An 18,339-nucleotide genomic window follows, 5' to 3' on the forward strand; every position below is an offset into this window, starting at 1 on the left:
AACTAAATCCAAGGTATAAATTCATAAACATAGGGAGATCTTAACAGATGTCTCTTAGTAACTGATACATCAAGCAGACAAAAATTCAATATGGTTATAGTATATTTAAACAATGCAATCAATACATTTGACCTAATTTACATAACTTATATTCAACAAATACAAAATTCACATCAAATGCCAAGCTGATTAACCAAATGACTCTAAAAGAAATTTTTTAAAAATATAAAAAAAGTAAAATTATATAGAGTACATTTTTGACAACAATACAGTTAAGCTAGAAATCAATAATGAAATGAGATAACAATAAAAACTTTATGTTTGAAAATTACTCAATAGACTTCTAAATAATTCAAACACTAGGTGTACCTAGATGGCCAGTCAGGTCATGATCTCAGCATCCTTGGTCCAGCCCCAAGTTGGGCTCCCTGCTCAAGAGGGAGTAGTAGGCTTCTCCCTCTCCTTGTGCCTCTCCCTCCTACTTGTGCTCTCTCTCTCTCAAATAAATAAATAAAATCTTGATAATAGTAATTTAAACAATAAAAAATAAATACAAATGGCAATCAGGAAATATTTTATTTTGAAGATAACAAAGTATCTTTATGACCTTGGGATATAGATTTATTTTAGAATACAGAAATCTCTAATCACTAGAGATACTGATAAGCTAAACTACATTGAAAGAAGATTTTTATGCCCAACAAAGACATCATCAAGAGAATAAAAGGGCAAATCATAGGGTAGGAACAGATTTTTATAGTTCATAAACTGACAAAGAACTCATATCAGGTATGGATCGGGAACAAAACGATAATACAATGAAGTTAGTATACACAAAATACACAAATAGGCAGTTTGCAAAAGATTTCCCAGTAAGCACATATTAGTGATTTGGGAACTGCAAATAAAAACCGCAATGCAATACCACTAACTATACACCAGATAGCTGAAATTTAAATAGAATTTAATACCTCACGATTAAAATTTAAAATTTAAATACAGTGTAATGACTTAGAGTATTAAGTATTGCAGAGGATATGGAGTAAATAGAATTTCATACACTGCTAGAGGGAGTGGAAAAGTGGCACACCAAAGCTATGTTTTTACAGCTGAACATACAAATGTCTCGTGAACCAGCAATTGTATTCCTAGCTACACACCCAACAGAAAATGCATATGTGTGTATACCAAGCAAGTTACAGGAATGTTCATAATAGCAGTAGGTATAACAGTCCAAATCTGGAACATCCCAGAGGTAAAAAATAAACATATTACAAAAACAAAAGTGTGGAATGTCCAGAATTGCTCTTGCCATGAAAACGAATAAGGTAATGTTACGTACAAAAACACGGATGAATTTTGCAGACATTGTATTAACATATCATTCCAATTTTAGTATATGTGCTGCCAAAGCCAGTACATCGTATTAATATAAAGAAGCCATGGCAAATTGAACTCCAATAAAAAAAAATTAAAAAATAATATAATATAAAGAAGCCAGCCACAAATGAAGTCATTGAGTGATTACATTTATATAAAATTTAAATACTGTCAAAACTGATACAGGATGTCACAAGTAAGTGGTTGAAAGTAGGAGGACTTCTATACTCACTCTTGATCTGGGAGATAATGTGCTTGGTTTGTGGTAATTCATCTGGTTTTACCCTTACAATTTTTGCACTTTTCTGTCTATAGATTATACTGAAACAATAAAAGTTCATGTTTAAAAATGACCCATGCTGGAAATGCAGTGCTATAAGTTGTTTGACACTAATTATTTTCACCGTTCTGTGGCTTCCAAATAAGACTTCAGCCAACATTCCCTTTCCTCCCTTGAGGCTTCAGATGGAGTGTTCTCCTTTTCCAAATTTCTTGCATGCTACTGCTCCTTTTCCTAGGTTTGATGCTCACAGAGCCTCTTCCTCACTTTGAAATACGTTTGGCCAGTGTTTCATCCCCAGTGAAATAAGTGCCAAAACAATTAGCTCCAAATCCATTTTCGGAGCTCATTTGGAACAAATTTGCATATAGCATTTGCGAGCTTCCTGCTCTTACCTATTAAATCAATACGCAAAGTAAACTCTGTTTGAACTCTGCTGCAGATATTCAAAATCCTCCTAAGCTCATTAAAGGATTGATTTTCAATATTGAGACCCTGTGTAAAAATGAGGCTGGTGATGATATCCCGTCAAATATTTAAAGAGCAGGGGAGGGATCTGTGAAGCTCAGCAGCTCAGTGTTTGAAGATACACAGTTACTAGAAACACCCTTCCAAGTCATCATCCAGCCTGCCTGCTCATCCTGTGACAGTACTGACATTTCAAGTGATTCATTGCTTACAAACGGAAATGTCTTACTGTACTATCTACCCACATCTCCTAATCCCCCCCTCATAGCCACAGAGAAAAAGCCTAAGCCCTTTCCTACACAATAGCCCTGCAAGGACCTGGTGACATTTGCCTTGTCCAGTCTGAGTCTTCTCCAAGCCAGGGGCCATGATCTATTAAAAAGAATATTCACGTGGTGTGGCTTTGAGTTCCTCCAGCCTCCTAGCCTCTCTACTTTCAATACCCTTCAGCTCATTTAACTTTTTTCTTCATAGGGATTCATCCAGAACTCCAGGAAATGCTTCTGTGTGCTCAGACCTGTGAAATGATATCTCTTTATACTGTGGTTGTTTTTTTTAAAAAAAGAACTGTCTCCACATCTCCTCCATCCTGTGCTTTTGGAACCAAGAGAAGACCTTTGCATTGATCTTGCCTAAATTTTATTTTGCTACACGGGTTTTCAGAACTTTTTAGATCCTAAATACGACCACTACGTCTTTATTCAAGATGTGCAACAGAACTGAAGTCCAAGGTCTCTGCCCATCCAGAAGTTTCCATTTGAACATCAGTCCTTCAGAAAAGTTACTCTCTAGACACCAGACAGCCTGTGTTTCCAGAATGTCAATATTGCCAACAGCAACCTTGCCAGATGCCTGGATGAAAACCACATACCTATGTCTAATGAATATTGTTCAATTTCATTCTGGTAACCTGTGCAAGGTATCCCTGTCGCAATGTAACTTTCCAGCCACATGAATTAGGATTTAGATTCTTCATTCACAGTAGAATGCAAAGATTTGGAAATTCAGCTGCATTCCAAGTTCCTCTCTTTTATCTAGTGAACTAGATGCCCTTAGACCACATAGACTCCCTGAGCCCCCATTTTACTAATTAAGACAATGGGATAATGCCTGTGCCTCTAATGCAAAAATTTTTTAAATTTGCTTGTTTTATGATTTGTATGGCCTTTATCTAGAGCAGTACTTTCGCTTTAAGGTATTCCATGAATTTCAAACTCCACAAGTAGAATATTCTGAAACAGAGACCATCAAACATCCTCATCAGTGCAGAAGCCCAAGGTTTTCACCATTTAATGCATCCACACATTATACTTATTTAAAAAAAAATTGTCACCTGTAAAGAAATCCCTTGTAAAGATGGTGATAATGATGATGATGATGGCAATGATGATGATGACGTCCTGATATCCAAACTGGGGCTTCACCCTAAAGTGAAGTGTTGCTAGAATAACTGATGTTATTCACTTGGCTTCCTCCAGACTTTGAGGTGTTCTATTTATATGCATGTCTGGATATTATAAGGTATTTTAGGGTAGTTGCTAGGGTTGACAGATGAATTTTATGGAGGAACATGAGTACACCTCAAACCTATACTTCCTCTCAGCAAGGAACTAGATTCAAGGCCTATGTAATTCTCACGAAACAATTTCTACAGTACTATTTTTAAAGCACAACTTGTTTTTCTAGAAGCAGAGCAGGAGTCCCTGTATTTTGGAAGACCACACTCCTATAGAGAAGAAATCTAATGGCATTATAACTTAAGAAATCTTAGCATATGGGGGAAGAATTCCAATCTCCCATGTTTTTATTCGCCAGTAATTTACACACACACACACACACACACACACGCGCGCGCACACACACCAGATAGATCTGGTAACTGAATCACCAGGCAAAAACGTTTATTCCAGGTTAAGCCAGGCCAACACCTAATTTTAAGCTTCAAGCATCCTGACCCTGTTTACAGAAATAGTCTTATTTTCTCTGACCTTAACCTTAATTTCCTTGCTTACTTTCCATTTCTGCATCCACTTAGCTCTTAACTGTTTTGCTTTGTCTCCCGTGAAGGACCCTGTGCTTGCTTTTTGTAGTTAAGGGTGGATTTGACTTCTTTAGTTCCAGGTAGCCTTCCCACCTGATTGAGCCCTAGCCAACTCATCATCTATGATGGTTTCCTTAGTTCCTTAATACTCACGCCTCAAGTGAGAAGTTCACAGTTCTCCTGAGAATGACCAGCTCTTTCCAGAGAAACTTAATAGATAGTTATAGTGGGTCTTTACTTTAGCTGCTCCTAACGTTGCATTTTTATTTTTTAAAAAAATCATCCCATGTTTTCCTGTTTCCTTAACATTTGTGTTTCCGTCCTCATTTTGGTTACTGCATCTCTACAGTACATTTTTTTTCTTGGAGGATGAGTTTGTTTATTTTAAAGATTGATTTATTTGAGAGAGTATGTGTGTGCACATGAGCAGATGGTGGGGTAAGGGGAGAGAGAATGTCCAGCAAACTTTTTGCTGAGTACAGAGCCTAAGGTGGTGCTCGTTCCCAAGACACTGAAATCATGACCTGAGCTGAAATCAAGAGTCAGATGCTTAACTGACTGAGCCACCCAGGCGCCTCTTAGAGGATGAATTTATTAATTTACTCAGCAAATGCCTATTTTACCATTGTATTTATACTTACCAGCACAGCTCCAGAAGCTGCCTATTAATTTGATTCTACCTTTGCTGAGGAACTTGTCATCTCCTTGTACTACAGCATAGGCCTCATCATACTGGCCAGCAGTCGGCTGGATGCTATTTATTTCTGAATTCCTTTGCCTTGGTACACAAGTCTCCTCATTCACACACAATCTCTCATTTGCTATCATTCCCAATTTGTAAATAAAAACCTTAATTTATCTACTGTAATAAAGTCAAATTTAAGTCAATATACATATTTTGTTTAGAATTTAACAGAAAATAAATTCTATGAAATTACAGAGTATAATTTATATACAGTGACTGACCAACACTTAGCACAGTAGCACAAAACATGTTGCATATGCTCAATAATTGTTTGCTTAGTGGGAAGATGGATGGTTGGATTGATGTATAGATGGATGGATGGATGCTCAGTATGTGCCAGACTGATATTAAGAATTTCATATAAAATAAATAAGCCCTGGAGATGTATTGTACGGCGTGATGAGTATAGCTAATACTGTATTATATATTTGAAAATGGGTAGAAGAGTAAATCTTCGAAAAGAAAACTATAACTGTGTTTGATGGATGTTAAAGTAGAATTATTGTGGTGACAATTTCACTATATATGCAAATGTTGAATCATTATGTTATACATATGAAACCAACATAAGGTTATATGTCAGTTGTATCTCAAATAAATAAATAAGAATTTAATATTTTTTATATCATCCCTTCAGCAACTCTTGGGGGTAAGAGTCATTAGGCTAAAAAAAAAAAAAAAAAAAAGAATCATTAGGCTCATTTTCTAGATGGGAAAGAAAACTCAGAAATAGGACGGTAACTTTCCAAGACTGTTGCTTATAAATACTGTCATTACTTGGTATTATGTTAGAGTTGCATTAATGATTATGATTAATAATCCTATTAGCTAGCATCTGTTGAATACTTATGCCTTCCATTAAGTATTTTCCTCACATTATCTTATATATAGTCCTCAGGCAACCCTGTAATACATTATTATGTCTGTTATATGCAGTCTTTAGTATTGCATCCAAAAGTGTCTTCTCCGTACATATGTGAGATGTGAAATACTACCTTTTCACTTGTTCACACTTCTCTCTCCATGGCTAGCACGAGAAGTAGAACCTCTGCTTCTGCTTTCTGGGAAAAGGTATTATCCAACCTAAGTAAAAATCAGTAAATGTCAGTTGCTCCTCCAGTTCCCCATTACTAGAAAAGATAGTCATCCAGATGGCTAAACTGTCATCACTAAATTAATCTGACTTTATCTCCCACTATTGATAGGGATTAGGATAGGACTGCAAGGTTTTGACATACTGTGATAATATTAAATGTACGTATTTGTTTTCTTTTACGTATCATCTCAGGCAATTAAATAGCTTGCTAAATGACGTGCTTTTCTAAGAGAACTCAACTATGAATTGGATTAATCTAATATCATCATTCCTGATTTTATTTTTTATTGAAGTGTAATTGACATGTAGCGTTCTATTAGTTTCAGGTACACAAAATAATGATTTGATTCTTGTGAGGAGGACTTTAAAGATTCACTTTTAGTGACTTTCAAACGTGCAATACGGTATTGTTAACTATAGTCACCTTTGATTCTTAGATTGCCTCTCTTACTAGAGTCTGAGACCCTCATAGGGTTTCTTCACTTTTTAAAAATCTTATTTCTCTCTCCTTTTCCACCTGAAGAAATCTAAATTCCTATCTTCCAGGTTTATTCTTTTTTTGTCATCTGATCTGCCCTATTACCAAAACTTTCTAATGCATTCTTCATCTTATTTATTGACTTCTTCAGTTCCAGAATTAAGATTTCTTTTTTAAAAGTAATTTCAATCTCTTTGGTACAGTAGTCCTTCTGTTCATTAATTTTATTCTTGGGTTTATTGAATTAATTGCCTTTCTGCATTTTCTGTAGTTCATTGAATTTCTTCATAACAGCCATTTGGGGATTTGTGTTTTTGTTTTAAAAATTTTTATTTGAGGGTAGCTGATACACAATGTTACATTAGCATCAAATGTACAACATAGTGATTCAGCATCTCTCTAAGTCATGCTATGTTCACAAGTGTAGTCAGCATCATTACCCTACAACGCTATTACAAAATCATTGACTATATTCTCTATGCTGTGCCTTTTATCCCCAATCTATTCATTCCATAACTGGAAGCACTCCCTTTCACCTATTTTGCCCATCCTCACTTCCCTTTCCTCTGGCAGCCGTGAGCTTGTTTTCCATAACAGCTATTTTGAATTCTTTATCAGTCAGATTGCAGTATGCCTTGTCCTAGAGTTCAGTGGCTGAATTGTCATCTTCTTTTTGTGACCCCATATTACTATGACTTTTCATAGTGTTTCATGAAATGCGCCTCTGCCGTCACATTTAAGGTAGCAAACTCCTTTCTTATTTATGGAAGGCTTCATTTACCTTGATGGTAACAGTTCAACAATAGGCAATTAGAAGCCTTTCTCTTTATTTCCAGGAGGTGGTGCTATAGCACAAGTTTTTTTGGTTTCCCTTATTGAGCCAAATATGCTACACACTTCATTTGCCACCTCCTCTGCCAGAGAGGTAACTGCTGCCAGCTGCTACGCTGCCACCAGCACAATCCCAGCATGTTGCAGCATTAGCTCTTGGAAATGGGGCTGCCTCACCTTCTCCTTCCCTTTCCTCTGATTCCAGAATTGTCTGTGTCTCCAAAGCCTCACCAAGTTCTCGCATCAGTTGGGCTAGTCCTCCACAAATTCTCTATTTCCCATTCATGTACTCTCCAAATTACCTTTTTCCTGATAGCAGTAAGTGGGGACCATCCTCAGACTCCCTTGGGCGCATAGCCTCCTCTGAGGTCCTCTTGACCCACTTTTGGATGCACATGTGGGTGGATCTCGCAGGTGTTTTGGTGTACTACGCAGAGGCACTTTTGCTCAGTTCTGGATGCCCTGTTGGTTGTAAATCAAAGGGGAGGGGGAAAAAGGAACAACCCACACTGTTCTGATGGTAATCTCACTCTCCTCCAAAACTTTACTTTGACGAGTGATGGCCCTAGGGTAACTAATTTTTCTTGGTTTGCCCAGAACTTGCATAGTTTTAGCATGGAAATCCCACATTCCAGAAAACCCCTCAATACTCAGCAAGCAGGGAACTTGAGCATACTCACCCTGCATGTCCCTTCAAAACAAGCCTCTAAAATCTGATACCAACGCCATACAAAACTGGAGTTCCATGAAAACCTATCAACCCACAACTCTATTCTTAGATAAATCACTTTTCTTTTCTATTTACTAAATATGGCACCTTCTTTGAAAATAAAAATCTAAATGATATCTCTCAGGCCTGATGGTGATGATGCTGGAAGGACAGTGGCTCACCAGATTGGGTGAGACTTGTGAAAAATGATGGCCATTATGTCAGGGTTCCTGCCATATCTCCTCCATGGCACAAACTGGGCTCCAAACAGCCGACCATGTAGATGTACAGAGGATTAAACCTCCTGTAGCTGTGGTGCCAATGGACGGGGATATCTGTGGGCACACACCATAATGTGGCCAGTGTCTCTAGTGGTTGCACAGTAGTGACCCCAGCAGACTTCAGGATCTTTCCTGAATGGGCTCACAACACAGTTTACTTTATTTTTTTTAAGATTTTATTTATTAATTTGACAGTGAGAGAGTGTGTGCACAGCAGAGGCAGAGGGAGAGAGAGAGAGAAGCAGACTCCCCACTGAGCAGAGAGCCCGACTCAGGGCTCAATCCCAGGGCCCTGGAATCATGACCTGATCCAAAGGCAGACTCTTGGCCAACTTTGCCACCCGGGCACCCCTGGAGTTTACTTTGAGTTTTGTCCACACTGATGCTCTCATTCATATTTCGTAGCACTTTATTATTCAGTACTTGTCTGCCCTCATTTGAATGAGCATCTTCAGGAAACTTGTGTCATATTATGGGATGCTCTAGGTAGAGGTCAGAAAACTTTTTCCATAAATGGCCACATAGTACATATTTTAGGCTTTGAGTACCCTATGAGCCCTGCCACAACTACTCAAATCAGCCGTTATAAGTCAAAAGCAGTCATAGACAATATATACAAACGGCTGCGTCCCAATGATATTTTACTTATAAAAGCAGGCAGCAGGCCACATTTGGCCTGTGGATTGTACTTTGTGAACTTCTACTATTAACAGAAACAAGTGTAGTTAGCCACAGAGTTCTAGAGCAAACAAATGTTGAAGCAGCTCTGGAGGGTGTTACATAAGCTCCAGTTTTGTCCATCTTTAGATTGCTAAAGATTTGAAACCATTGGCATCTTGATCCAGTTGTTAAACTCTTTGAGCCACCTCAGACATTTCAGGAAAGCACTGCCATTCTTAACCTCTTATCCCAGAATATCGTGGGAGAGTAGGTAGAGATATTCTAAATATACCTGATTGGAAAAAAAGAGGGGGGGTGGTTTCTCTGGGCTATCTTTGAGTATATAAAGTGAACGGAATCTCTGATTTACAATTTTTTTCCAGAATGAACATCTCATCTAAATTCTGGTCCTAATATTTTTTCAAATTTCTCTTTTCACTTACAGACTGCCGTATGTTCAACTGGCACATAGTGGGCTTCATAACTGTTCTCTTGCCAGCCACAGTGCATAAAATTTCCCAGGCTCCTCAGGAATTTGCCTGAGTGACTACAGATTGCCTGGAAGTGTGAGTGCCTATAGCCGGTTATAATCTTGAAGGACACATTGTTCTGAAATGAATTTTAAGCTTGTATGCTCACTCATTTTAAGTTTTGGAGTCTTGTTAATCCAGTCAACAATTCCTACCTTAACGGAATCATTACAAAGAAAATGATCTCATTAAATATAGGCTTTTAAAAACTTACACTTTTAGAGAGTTTTGAAACCTATCCCCTAATCAATTTCCTATCCCTTTCCCGAAGATGTCCCCCACCCACCCAAAATGATCCCTATTTTGGTTACCCACAGCTCCTCGGGAGATTGAATCTATTTTAAAACTGTCTGTGCCATAGTCATTTTAGAGAACTTTGCCGTAAGAAAAAAAATCACCTTTGTTCACATAAGCAAAGGCTAGGGAGGAAGCACATATTTATCATATCAGAGAAAGTTCTTTCACATAAGACCTATCTCGGGGACATAGGTTCAGACAAGTCTCTAACTTGGCTGCTTGTGGCAGGTAGCTCACTGGGGACATACTCCAACCAGCTCTGCTCTAATGATCTTACATAACACTCCCATAAAGTCTGTGGAGGCATCGCTAGGGTATGAAATTGTGGCAAACTTCTCTACGAGTTTTTCATGGTATAAACGGCCCAGAGTTGCTATCATAAAATTAAGTTTCTCTAATAAAATACAGCATCTGTATTTTATATCCACCATTAGTTATCAGCCCCAACGGAGATTTTGAGTTTGCCTTCCCCTTCTCCGTAAGGACCAGGTATAGGAAAGCGATTCTTAGTTCGATTATATAGATTATACATCCAGCCATCCACCAGAAGATATTTAGAAATAGCCCAAATTAGGAGGCCTTTCACATCCATCTCAAATATTGCTTCGATGATCTTAAAAAAGAATTTTGAACAGTGGATGGTGGCGGCTGATGGTCCCTTCACAATGGCAAACAGATTCATACTCTTACTCTCTTAGACATAAAGCATTAATGTAGAGAAGGAAATAACATGAAATAAAATGAATTCCTATAAAATACAAAGCCAACCCTAATAATAATAAAACCCACCCACCTGGGATCTCAAACCCATCCCTGGTCCAGCTTCCCAAATACAAAGCAAACACTAGCTTTGCTGTGGTAGCGATGACCCAGATAATTTTTTTTTTTTTTTTTGCATAAGGTCAGAGCCAACCTCTGAAACCATGTCAACCTACTCTTTTCTCTGCAGTGAATTCTGGGAGACTCTCCTCTTTCAGTCTCTTAGACCACCAATTTGTGTTTCACTCATATCTACTTTGCAATCTCCTGTTTCCTTTTCTATTTCCAAGAATTCTGTCTTGATTTATAACAGCTACAGTTCCAATTTTGTTAATGTTTTCTGTTGTCCTCACCCCCAGCTGATTAACTCTACTTCCTTGTGTATTTCTTGTGTTTTCATGATACCAGTGCCTCTGTTTCATATTATTAGTTTTCCTGAAATATTTGAAGATTTAAAACTCTATGTTCCTATTTTGAGTTGATAGTTTAGACTTAAAGTTCTATTGGTTAGGGGTCTATTTTCATTCACAAAGGAGAATTCCTATCTCCCTGCTGTGACTAGAAGTCCTGGCCATGGACAAGTGGTGTTTATTGAGAAAGGGGGTCTGTGGATGAAGCTGGGCAGAGTGTGCAGAAGCCTAAGGGAATAGGGTAGAGTTCCCCATTTTTCCTATTACCCAAATGCTTCTCTGAGAGTCTCTATATCAGAACTGTCTCTGTAGAAACTCATGCCTTGGTTTTAGTCTAGGGGTAAATCCTGGTGTCTACTTTGCCGTTTCCATTTTTAATTCCTGGCTGTCCCCAAAAGTACAGCTTTATCTCTACCTTTGCTCTGCCTTTTTGGCTACCCCACAGTATCCCCAGGGCTCCTCCTGGTGGGCAGTGTGAGCAGAGAAGCAGTGGGCCACCAACTAGCCTAGCTATTTTGAAGGAAGACCTTTAATGAACTACCCTGATGGTTGTCTTGTTTCCATTTGTTGACTCTGTTTCTATTTGTTGACTCTGACTCTAAAATTTCTGTCTGGGGAGAGACGGATCCCATCTGAGATACTTGTCTCCAACTTGTATTTTGGGTTGTATTCTTTTAGCTCTGATTCCTTCATAATTACAACGCCTTTCGACTTTTCCTTCCTGATAGCAGACTTCCATTTTTTTCCCATCACTGTTAGGAATTATTTCTTTTAAACTACATTTTTCAGATATGTCAATGAAACTTGGAACAGAAGAGAATAGAAGCAAATGGTTCATCCTTCAACTTAAGGCAGAAGTTCCAAGAGGTTATTTAACCTTATTACCAAAAGGCAAATCTTGGTAAAAAATGTACGGGTTTGCGCATTATTTTTTCTCTCTCTCCCTCTTTCTCTCTTTCTCTGTCTCTGTGAGTATATGCATGCATTTGTATACACACATATATATGCACAATTTTCCAAGCCTTAAAATAATGTTTTAAAGTATTAGGGTCATCAATTTGATGGATGAAGAAATTCAATTAAGGCTTAAGAACTTTCAATTAATGCGATCTAATTTCAAATAAATAGGAAATTTTGTACTATACTTGACCTAGTACATCTTTTTGTCTATTTTTATCTAAAGTGATTTGCCCAACTAGACTTTGAATTCTATCATTTTGGGATAATGGTTTATTCATCTCTGTCACTGGTGCCTAGCAGTGGCTGACATATACAGTAGGTACTCAATGTGTGTTTGTTGAATTCAGTTGAAATGAAAAAACCAGGATTCTAAACACAGAGTGTCTGATTTCAGAGTTTACATTGTTTTTGCCACTCTCTGTCACCAGGGCTAACAATTGCTTTAATTCTTCCAAGTAAGACACCACTGTCTCGCATTGCAAATGAAAGAAAACTGCATTCTCATGCAATCCCTTTCTCAAGCCTGAGGCGTTTTCCCAAGTGATCATTCTCATAGTCAGGAACTATTCTGGATAGGTGACTCCAACAGTGAATTTTAGAGACTGGAACCCTAGAGAGGACAAGCAGCATGTGTCGTGTTTGATTTTCTAGTTGGTTTCCTCATGCCACAAAATTAAGATCATATACAAGTTGGAAATACTAATGAGATGTGAAAATATAATGTAATATCGGGGCAACAGCTTTGGAGACAATGGGGGCAACCAGTTTAAGCTGAGGTTGTGTCAGGGCTGAAATTCAACAGTGATCATGATTAGCAAACAGCACTTAAAGAACATCTGTTCTCACAGAACCATCTATGCTACTGCTTTTGCTTTGATTTAAGAGGAAAAAGGAGACCATGCATGCAGGCTTATATGGATACATAAAGGCTGAAAGGGGTGCAACTTCAAGTATCTTCCCAAGATGGAATCCATGGGCCTAGTACTAAATCATATGGGGGGGATCTCTTTACAAGGAACACTCACAGAATTGGGCACAAGCAGCATTGCTTGGCTCCCCAGACTATAGATAAAATGCACCACAGAGTGAGTGCCATAAGCATGGTCTTCAATTCTGCTCCAGACTCATTAATCATTGTGATTCTAGTCTTGTGAATTAGTACGTTGATGATGAAGGCCATAGAGTAGCCACAGGACACCCACGAAGACCAGGATGTTCAGCAGGAGGTCATGCAAGCCCAGTGGATACCTGTGCAGAAAAATAGTAATGCCTAGACCACACTTGGAATTATTGTGAGACAAATGACATGTCTTGAGAGGGATCCCTCAGAACCTATGTGGGGAGGTGTAGAAAGCAGACTTCACAGAAGACTGAGATCACAAAAGATAATGTTGTGGGCCAAACTAATTTGAGAATTAATATTAACATGACCTCACCTTTCGCTCAGCTGTTAAGGTCTGTGAAGATTCTGACTTTATTTCCTTTACTTTTAACCATCTTCTCCATCCCTAATACCATGTATGTTTAGGCATAGTAGTATAGCTTACTTAATAAAACAGGTCCTGAAGTCTCTAATTGCCCAGTCTGGACACAGAATGTTGCCATTTGCCAGTTGTGCCCTGCATTTACTCCTTAACCTTTCTGTGTTCACGATACATATCTGTAAAACAGTACTTCCCTCAACGCATTATTGTGAATATTTAATAAAATAAAAGACCCAAACGCAGCATGGGGCTTGGTCCACTTTAAGCATCACTTTGTGTGAGTTATGTTGTTACTATAATTAGTGCTATCATCGTTATTATTTTTGAGTTTATTTTCTTTTAGAGCATTAGGCCTGCTCATCCCACTCTACCTGTCATTTTCTCAACACTGTTGTGTTATCGTAAACTTCAAAGGTTCTCTGAATAGTCATCTCTATGCAAATGCTAGACTCTTGCTATAAATTTTCCCTCATCCTTTTTTGATAGTGGTATTTGTTGACATTTATTCCTTCACTATTCACTGCATCACTTATTTACCCATTATTTATTATGTCTACTATATGCTAAGGATTCTTCTAAGAACTAGGTATACAGCATTAAGCTACCCTCAAGGAGCTTCTGTTCTAATGGTGGAGATAGATAAAATAAACACATATGTAATAGACTATTGGGTCAATGTAAGGGCTATGGAAAAAAATAAAGCAAGGCAAATGAAGAGAGAGAGTGATATCAACTTAAATAAAGAAATCAGGGGGATGCCTGAGTGGCTAAGTAGTTGAGCATCTGCTTTCAGCTCAGGGATTGATACTGGGTTCCTGGGATTGAGTCCCACATCAGGCTCCCCCTAGGGAGCCTGCTTCTCCCTCTGCCTGTGTTTCTGCCTCTTTCTGTGTGTCTCTCATGAATAAATAAATAGAATCTTAAAAAAAAAGAAATCAGGAAAAGCATCCCTTTATTTGTAACAGCATGAGGAAGTTCAAGTCCAAGAGCATTAACGAAAGCAGTAGAGTTCTCAGAGGTGAACAATTAGGGAGAGTCTCCTTAATAACAACAGGACAAATTGTTGAGCAGCTAGAACTATGACAGGAAAACAAAGAGCAAGATAGCTAAAAAGAGCCCTGATGAAGTAAATCAAACCTCAAAGACTATTCCTGCAAAGGAGGCTAGCTTTATCTAGATCAGACTATGGGGCAATTTATGACCCAGGGTATTGTCAAAAGCAATAGAGGAATCAGCTATCAATCAGTGGAAACTAACTGGTAGATGTGATAACCAGACTGAAGCTTAGAGGGTTCAGTCAAAGAGAACTGGCTAAAACTGTACTGTCCCTGGGGAAGGAGGCCAGAGAAACTGTGCATATGCCTGAGATAGAGCAATAGAGATTATATAATCTGAAGAATGGCGAGGAAAAAGGACAAGAACCACATGACAATCTTAACAGACACAGAAAAAGCATTTGACAATATTCAACACCCTTTCATGAAAAAAAAATTCAATAAACTAGAAATAAAAGGGAATTTCCTCTACTTGATCAATGGCATCTATACTCTCACAGTGAATATCATAACTTTACCCTTTAAGAAAAAGAACAAGAACAAGGATGACTACTCTCACCATCTCTATTCAGCATTGCACTGGTAGTTCTAGACAGAGTAATTAGATAAGAAAAAGAAATAAAAGACACCCAGATTACAAAGAGAGAAGTAAAACTATCTCTAGTTTCAAATGACATTATCTTTTATATAGAAAACCCTAAGGAATAGCTTTTCTATGGACAATCCTAAGGAATCCACTATTAAATGAGTTAAGCAAAGTTTCAGGATGATCGAACTACAGAAATTGATTATTTTTCTTTTCACTTTTTTTTAAGATTTTATTTTATTTATTCATGAGACACACACACACACACAGAGGCAGAGACACAGGCAGAGGGAGAAACAGGCTCCATGCAGGGAGCCCGATGTGGGACTCAATCCCGGGACTCTAGGATCACGACCTGGGCTGAAGGCAGGCACTAAACCGCTGAGCCACCCAGGGATTCTCGATTATTTTTCTACGTAGCAATAATGAACAATCTGAGAATGAGATTAAGAAAACAATTTCCACTTGCAATAGCATCTAAAAGAATAAAATACATAGGAGTAAAATTAATAAATGAACTACAAAGCATGTAGTATTAAAACTATAAGATACTGTTGAAAGAAATTAGAAAAGACCTAAATAAGTGGAAAGACATTCACATTCATGGATCAGAGACTTCATATTTTTTAAGATAAGCATACTCCCCAAATTGATCTACCAATTCAATGTAATCCTTATTAAAATCCCAGCTGGCTTCTTTGCAGAAAAGACATCATGGGGACTGTGGAGTAGAGAACAGATGGAGGAGGCAAAAGTGGAGGTGGAACCCACTTTACAGGAAATTGTATTCATCTAAGTGAAAAGTAATAGGCTGGGGTAGGCTTGAGGTGGTGGGGATAGAGAAATGTGACTAGAATTAAGACATATTTAGTGGGGAAAATCTGCAAAAATATGAAAATAAACCTAGGGATAAATAACATGAGTCTGTAAGTGAATATGATATTGGAATAATTTACTCTAATGAGCTCTTCAGAGAATAACTGCTAGATGAATCTAAATAAATAATGAGAATCTGCTCATTGACTAAGATGCAAAGCTATTCTTCAGTGAGTGTTCTGCATAAAAAGCAACATCTTTCTTGATTGTTCTTGGCAACTTCTCAGAAGTTCTCATATAATTGTTTTATTGTAGAGCAGCAAGTCTTGCTGTATCTTCCAAACACTTCTTCCCAAAGTAAAGTCTTTAGCGGAGAATAGGGAGGTAAAACAGTACAGGTGCTCAGGATTCCCAATAAAAAAAAATAAATAAAACGTTATTTATTTAGAATGAATATTCAAAGCTATTACATTATCGACTTAAAGGATTCAATAAATGGGGGCCTGAACTTTGTTTCTGACTTCAGTTTTATTGAGTTACAAGTGACATATATACAATTGTAAGCTTTTTTTTTTAAAGTAGATCCATGTCCAGCATGGAGCCCAATGGGTGGCTTGAACTCATGACCATGAGAACAAGACCTGAGCTAAGATCAAGAGTTGATACTCAGCTGACTGACCCACCCAGGTACCCCACATTATAAGCAATTTAAAGTGTGCATCATGGTGATTTGATATATGTTTGCATTGTGAAAGGATTCTCTCCCATCTAGTTAACTAGCACATCTATCACTTCACATATTTGTCTTATTGGGGTGGGGGTAAGAACAATTTAACTTCTACTCCCTTAGCGAATTTCAATTACACAATACAGTGTTATCAACTATCATCTGAACTTCTAAGCAATTTTTTCTCTCTCTTGGCTTTAAGATACCATCACAAATAGCAAGAAAGACAAATAGGTTAAGTAGTGGTTTTCTTGTAAATATGAGTTCATTCTCAGGTTGCAAAATCAAACGGATTAAACCTACGGCTGTCGATTTAATCATTTAACTGAATAATGATATATTTTAGCCTCATATTCTATACTTCAAGTTTGAAGGTTTTTTTCCATCAGCAAAATTCATCCTTTTAATTTGTGACTTTCAATCTAACTATTGACTTTTTATACAATTTATTTAGCCCCATTTCTGTATTTATGGTGATCTCATTTGAAGCTCATTTTATCAAATATTTTTTAACACCTGATTTTGTATGTGCTTTCAGAATTAGATAGCCTGGAGGGGAAATGCTTTGTTGGGCCAAAAATAAAAATACCATTTAAAAAATTCTATATCACCAGGTATGGTTGACATGGATTATTAGAACTTTTAGTTGACTATGGTTATTCTAGGGTTTTACATTAACTGAAATCAAAGCTCACATTTTTATGTTGTTAGCAGAAGGAACTGTATTATTTTGTATAAATAGTTCTGCCAAATAGGTGCTGAATTCAATACTCATATCAAAGCTAATGTATTTTTATATTTAACCTTTATGCTGTAGCAGTATTAAAATGTTAAAGTTTTTAATGTGACACAGTTATAGAAATTCTGGGATCTGAAAATTAGATATCTTTTATGACAAAAACATTTTTGTTCTAAGAGTTAATTTAATTTAATTCTGGGTAAGTAAAAAATCAGGAAAAGCTTTGATAAAGTTAAGGAAAGAGTAGGACCTTAGAGGAAATCCTCTGTGGAAATATTTTTAAATCAGGTACATTATATATATATATATATCCATTTATGCAGGCTTCATATATAACCAAGCAAGTGTGACAGACCGTTATAGTGGCTACGATGAGACTCCACCTATTGGGATAATCATCCTTTGGCTTAAATCACACTACATCTTTCCTTGACAACCAAATTAAGTTAGAGGGGAAAGAGAACATTACCAGTTACTATGTGCTGATCATGAGGCTTAGTCCTAGCTTCATAAATTGATTTCAGACATTTAGGACACCAAAAGCTCCAACATGCTTTTTTCTCAGTGATACTATCTATAATTAGTAATAGCACAGTTAACTCCAAAGATACCAGTCCAAATTATTATCACAAATAAAAACACATCTGGTGTTATAGCAAAAAAAAAAAAAAAAAAAAAAACCCTGAGTACTATCAAGAAGCAGTTATGATAATTACCCTCTTTGGAAAAGGGTTAAACTTTGGATGCAGCTGTATGAATTCGGTGGGTTAATATTTCTAACGTGATTTGGTCTCAGAGAAGCAGATGTTTCAGAGCATGATAAGCTACGCTGTAAGATATAGACACATGATGGATGAGTGCATGGATATGTAGACAGATAGATACTGAATACTTCCTATGCATCAGAGATGGTACCAAATGGTTTACATAATTACTCCTCACAACAGAACTATTCTCCCCATGTAAAAACAGCAAGTTATAATATTGTACCAATGTCACATGGGGGC

General features: G+C 37.4%; 1 protein-coding gene across 7 annotated transcripts in view; it reads left to right on the top strand.

Annotated features, from left to right (window-relative positions):
• THAP5 (THAP domain containing 5) overlaps nucleotides 1–18,339 on the top strand; it is a 143,848-nt gene that overhangs the window by 75,737 nt on the left and 49,772 nt on the right. The window contains exon 4 of one of the 7 annotated variants that reach the window (XR_013356532.1): nucleotides 16,449–16,553. The exons of 4 other annotated variants lie outside the window; for them this stretch is intronic. Coding sequence is in view for 2 of the 3 variants with exons in the window: in XM_077856176.1 (XP_077712302.1) it covers nucleotides 9,415–9,481 (67 nt within the window). In the remaining variant the exon portion in view is untranslated. Of the gene's footprint in view, nucleotides 1–2,602; nucleotides 3,954–9,414; nucleotides 9,608–16,448; nucleotides 16,554–18,339 lie in introns of those variants that run through there. 2 more of the 7 variants (XM_077856176.1, XM_077856177.1) reach the window with 2 other exon arrangements.

The sequence above is a fragment of the Canis aureus genome, chromosome 18 (assembly GCF_053574225.1).
Source record: "Canis aureus isolate CA01 chromosome 18, VMU_Caureus_v.1.0, whole genome shotgun sequence".
Classification (NCBI taxonomy): Eukaryota; Metazoa; Chordata; class Mammalia; order Carnivora; family Canidae; genus Canis; species Canis aureus.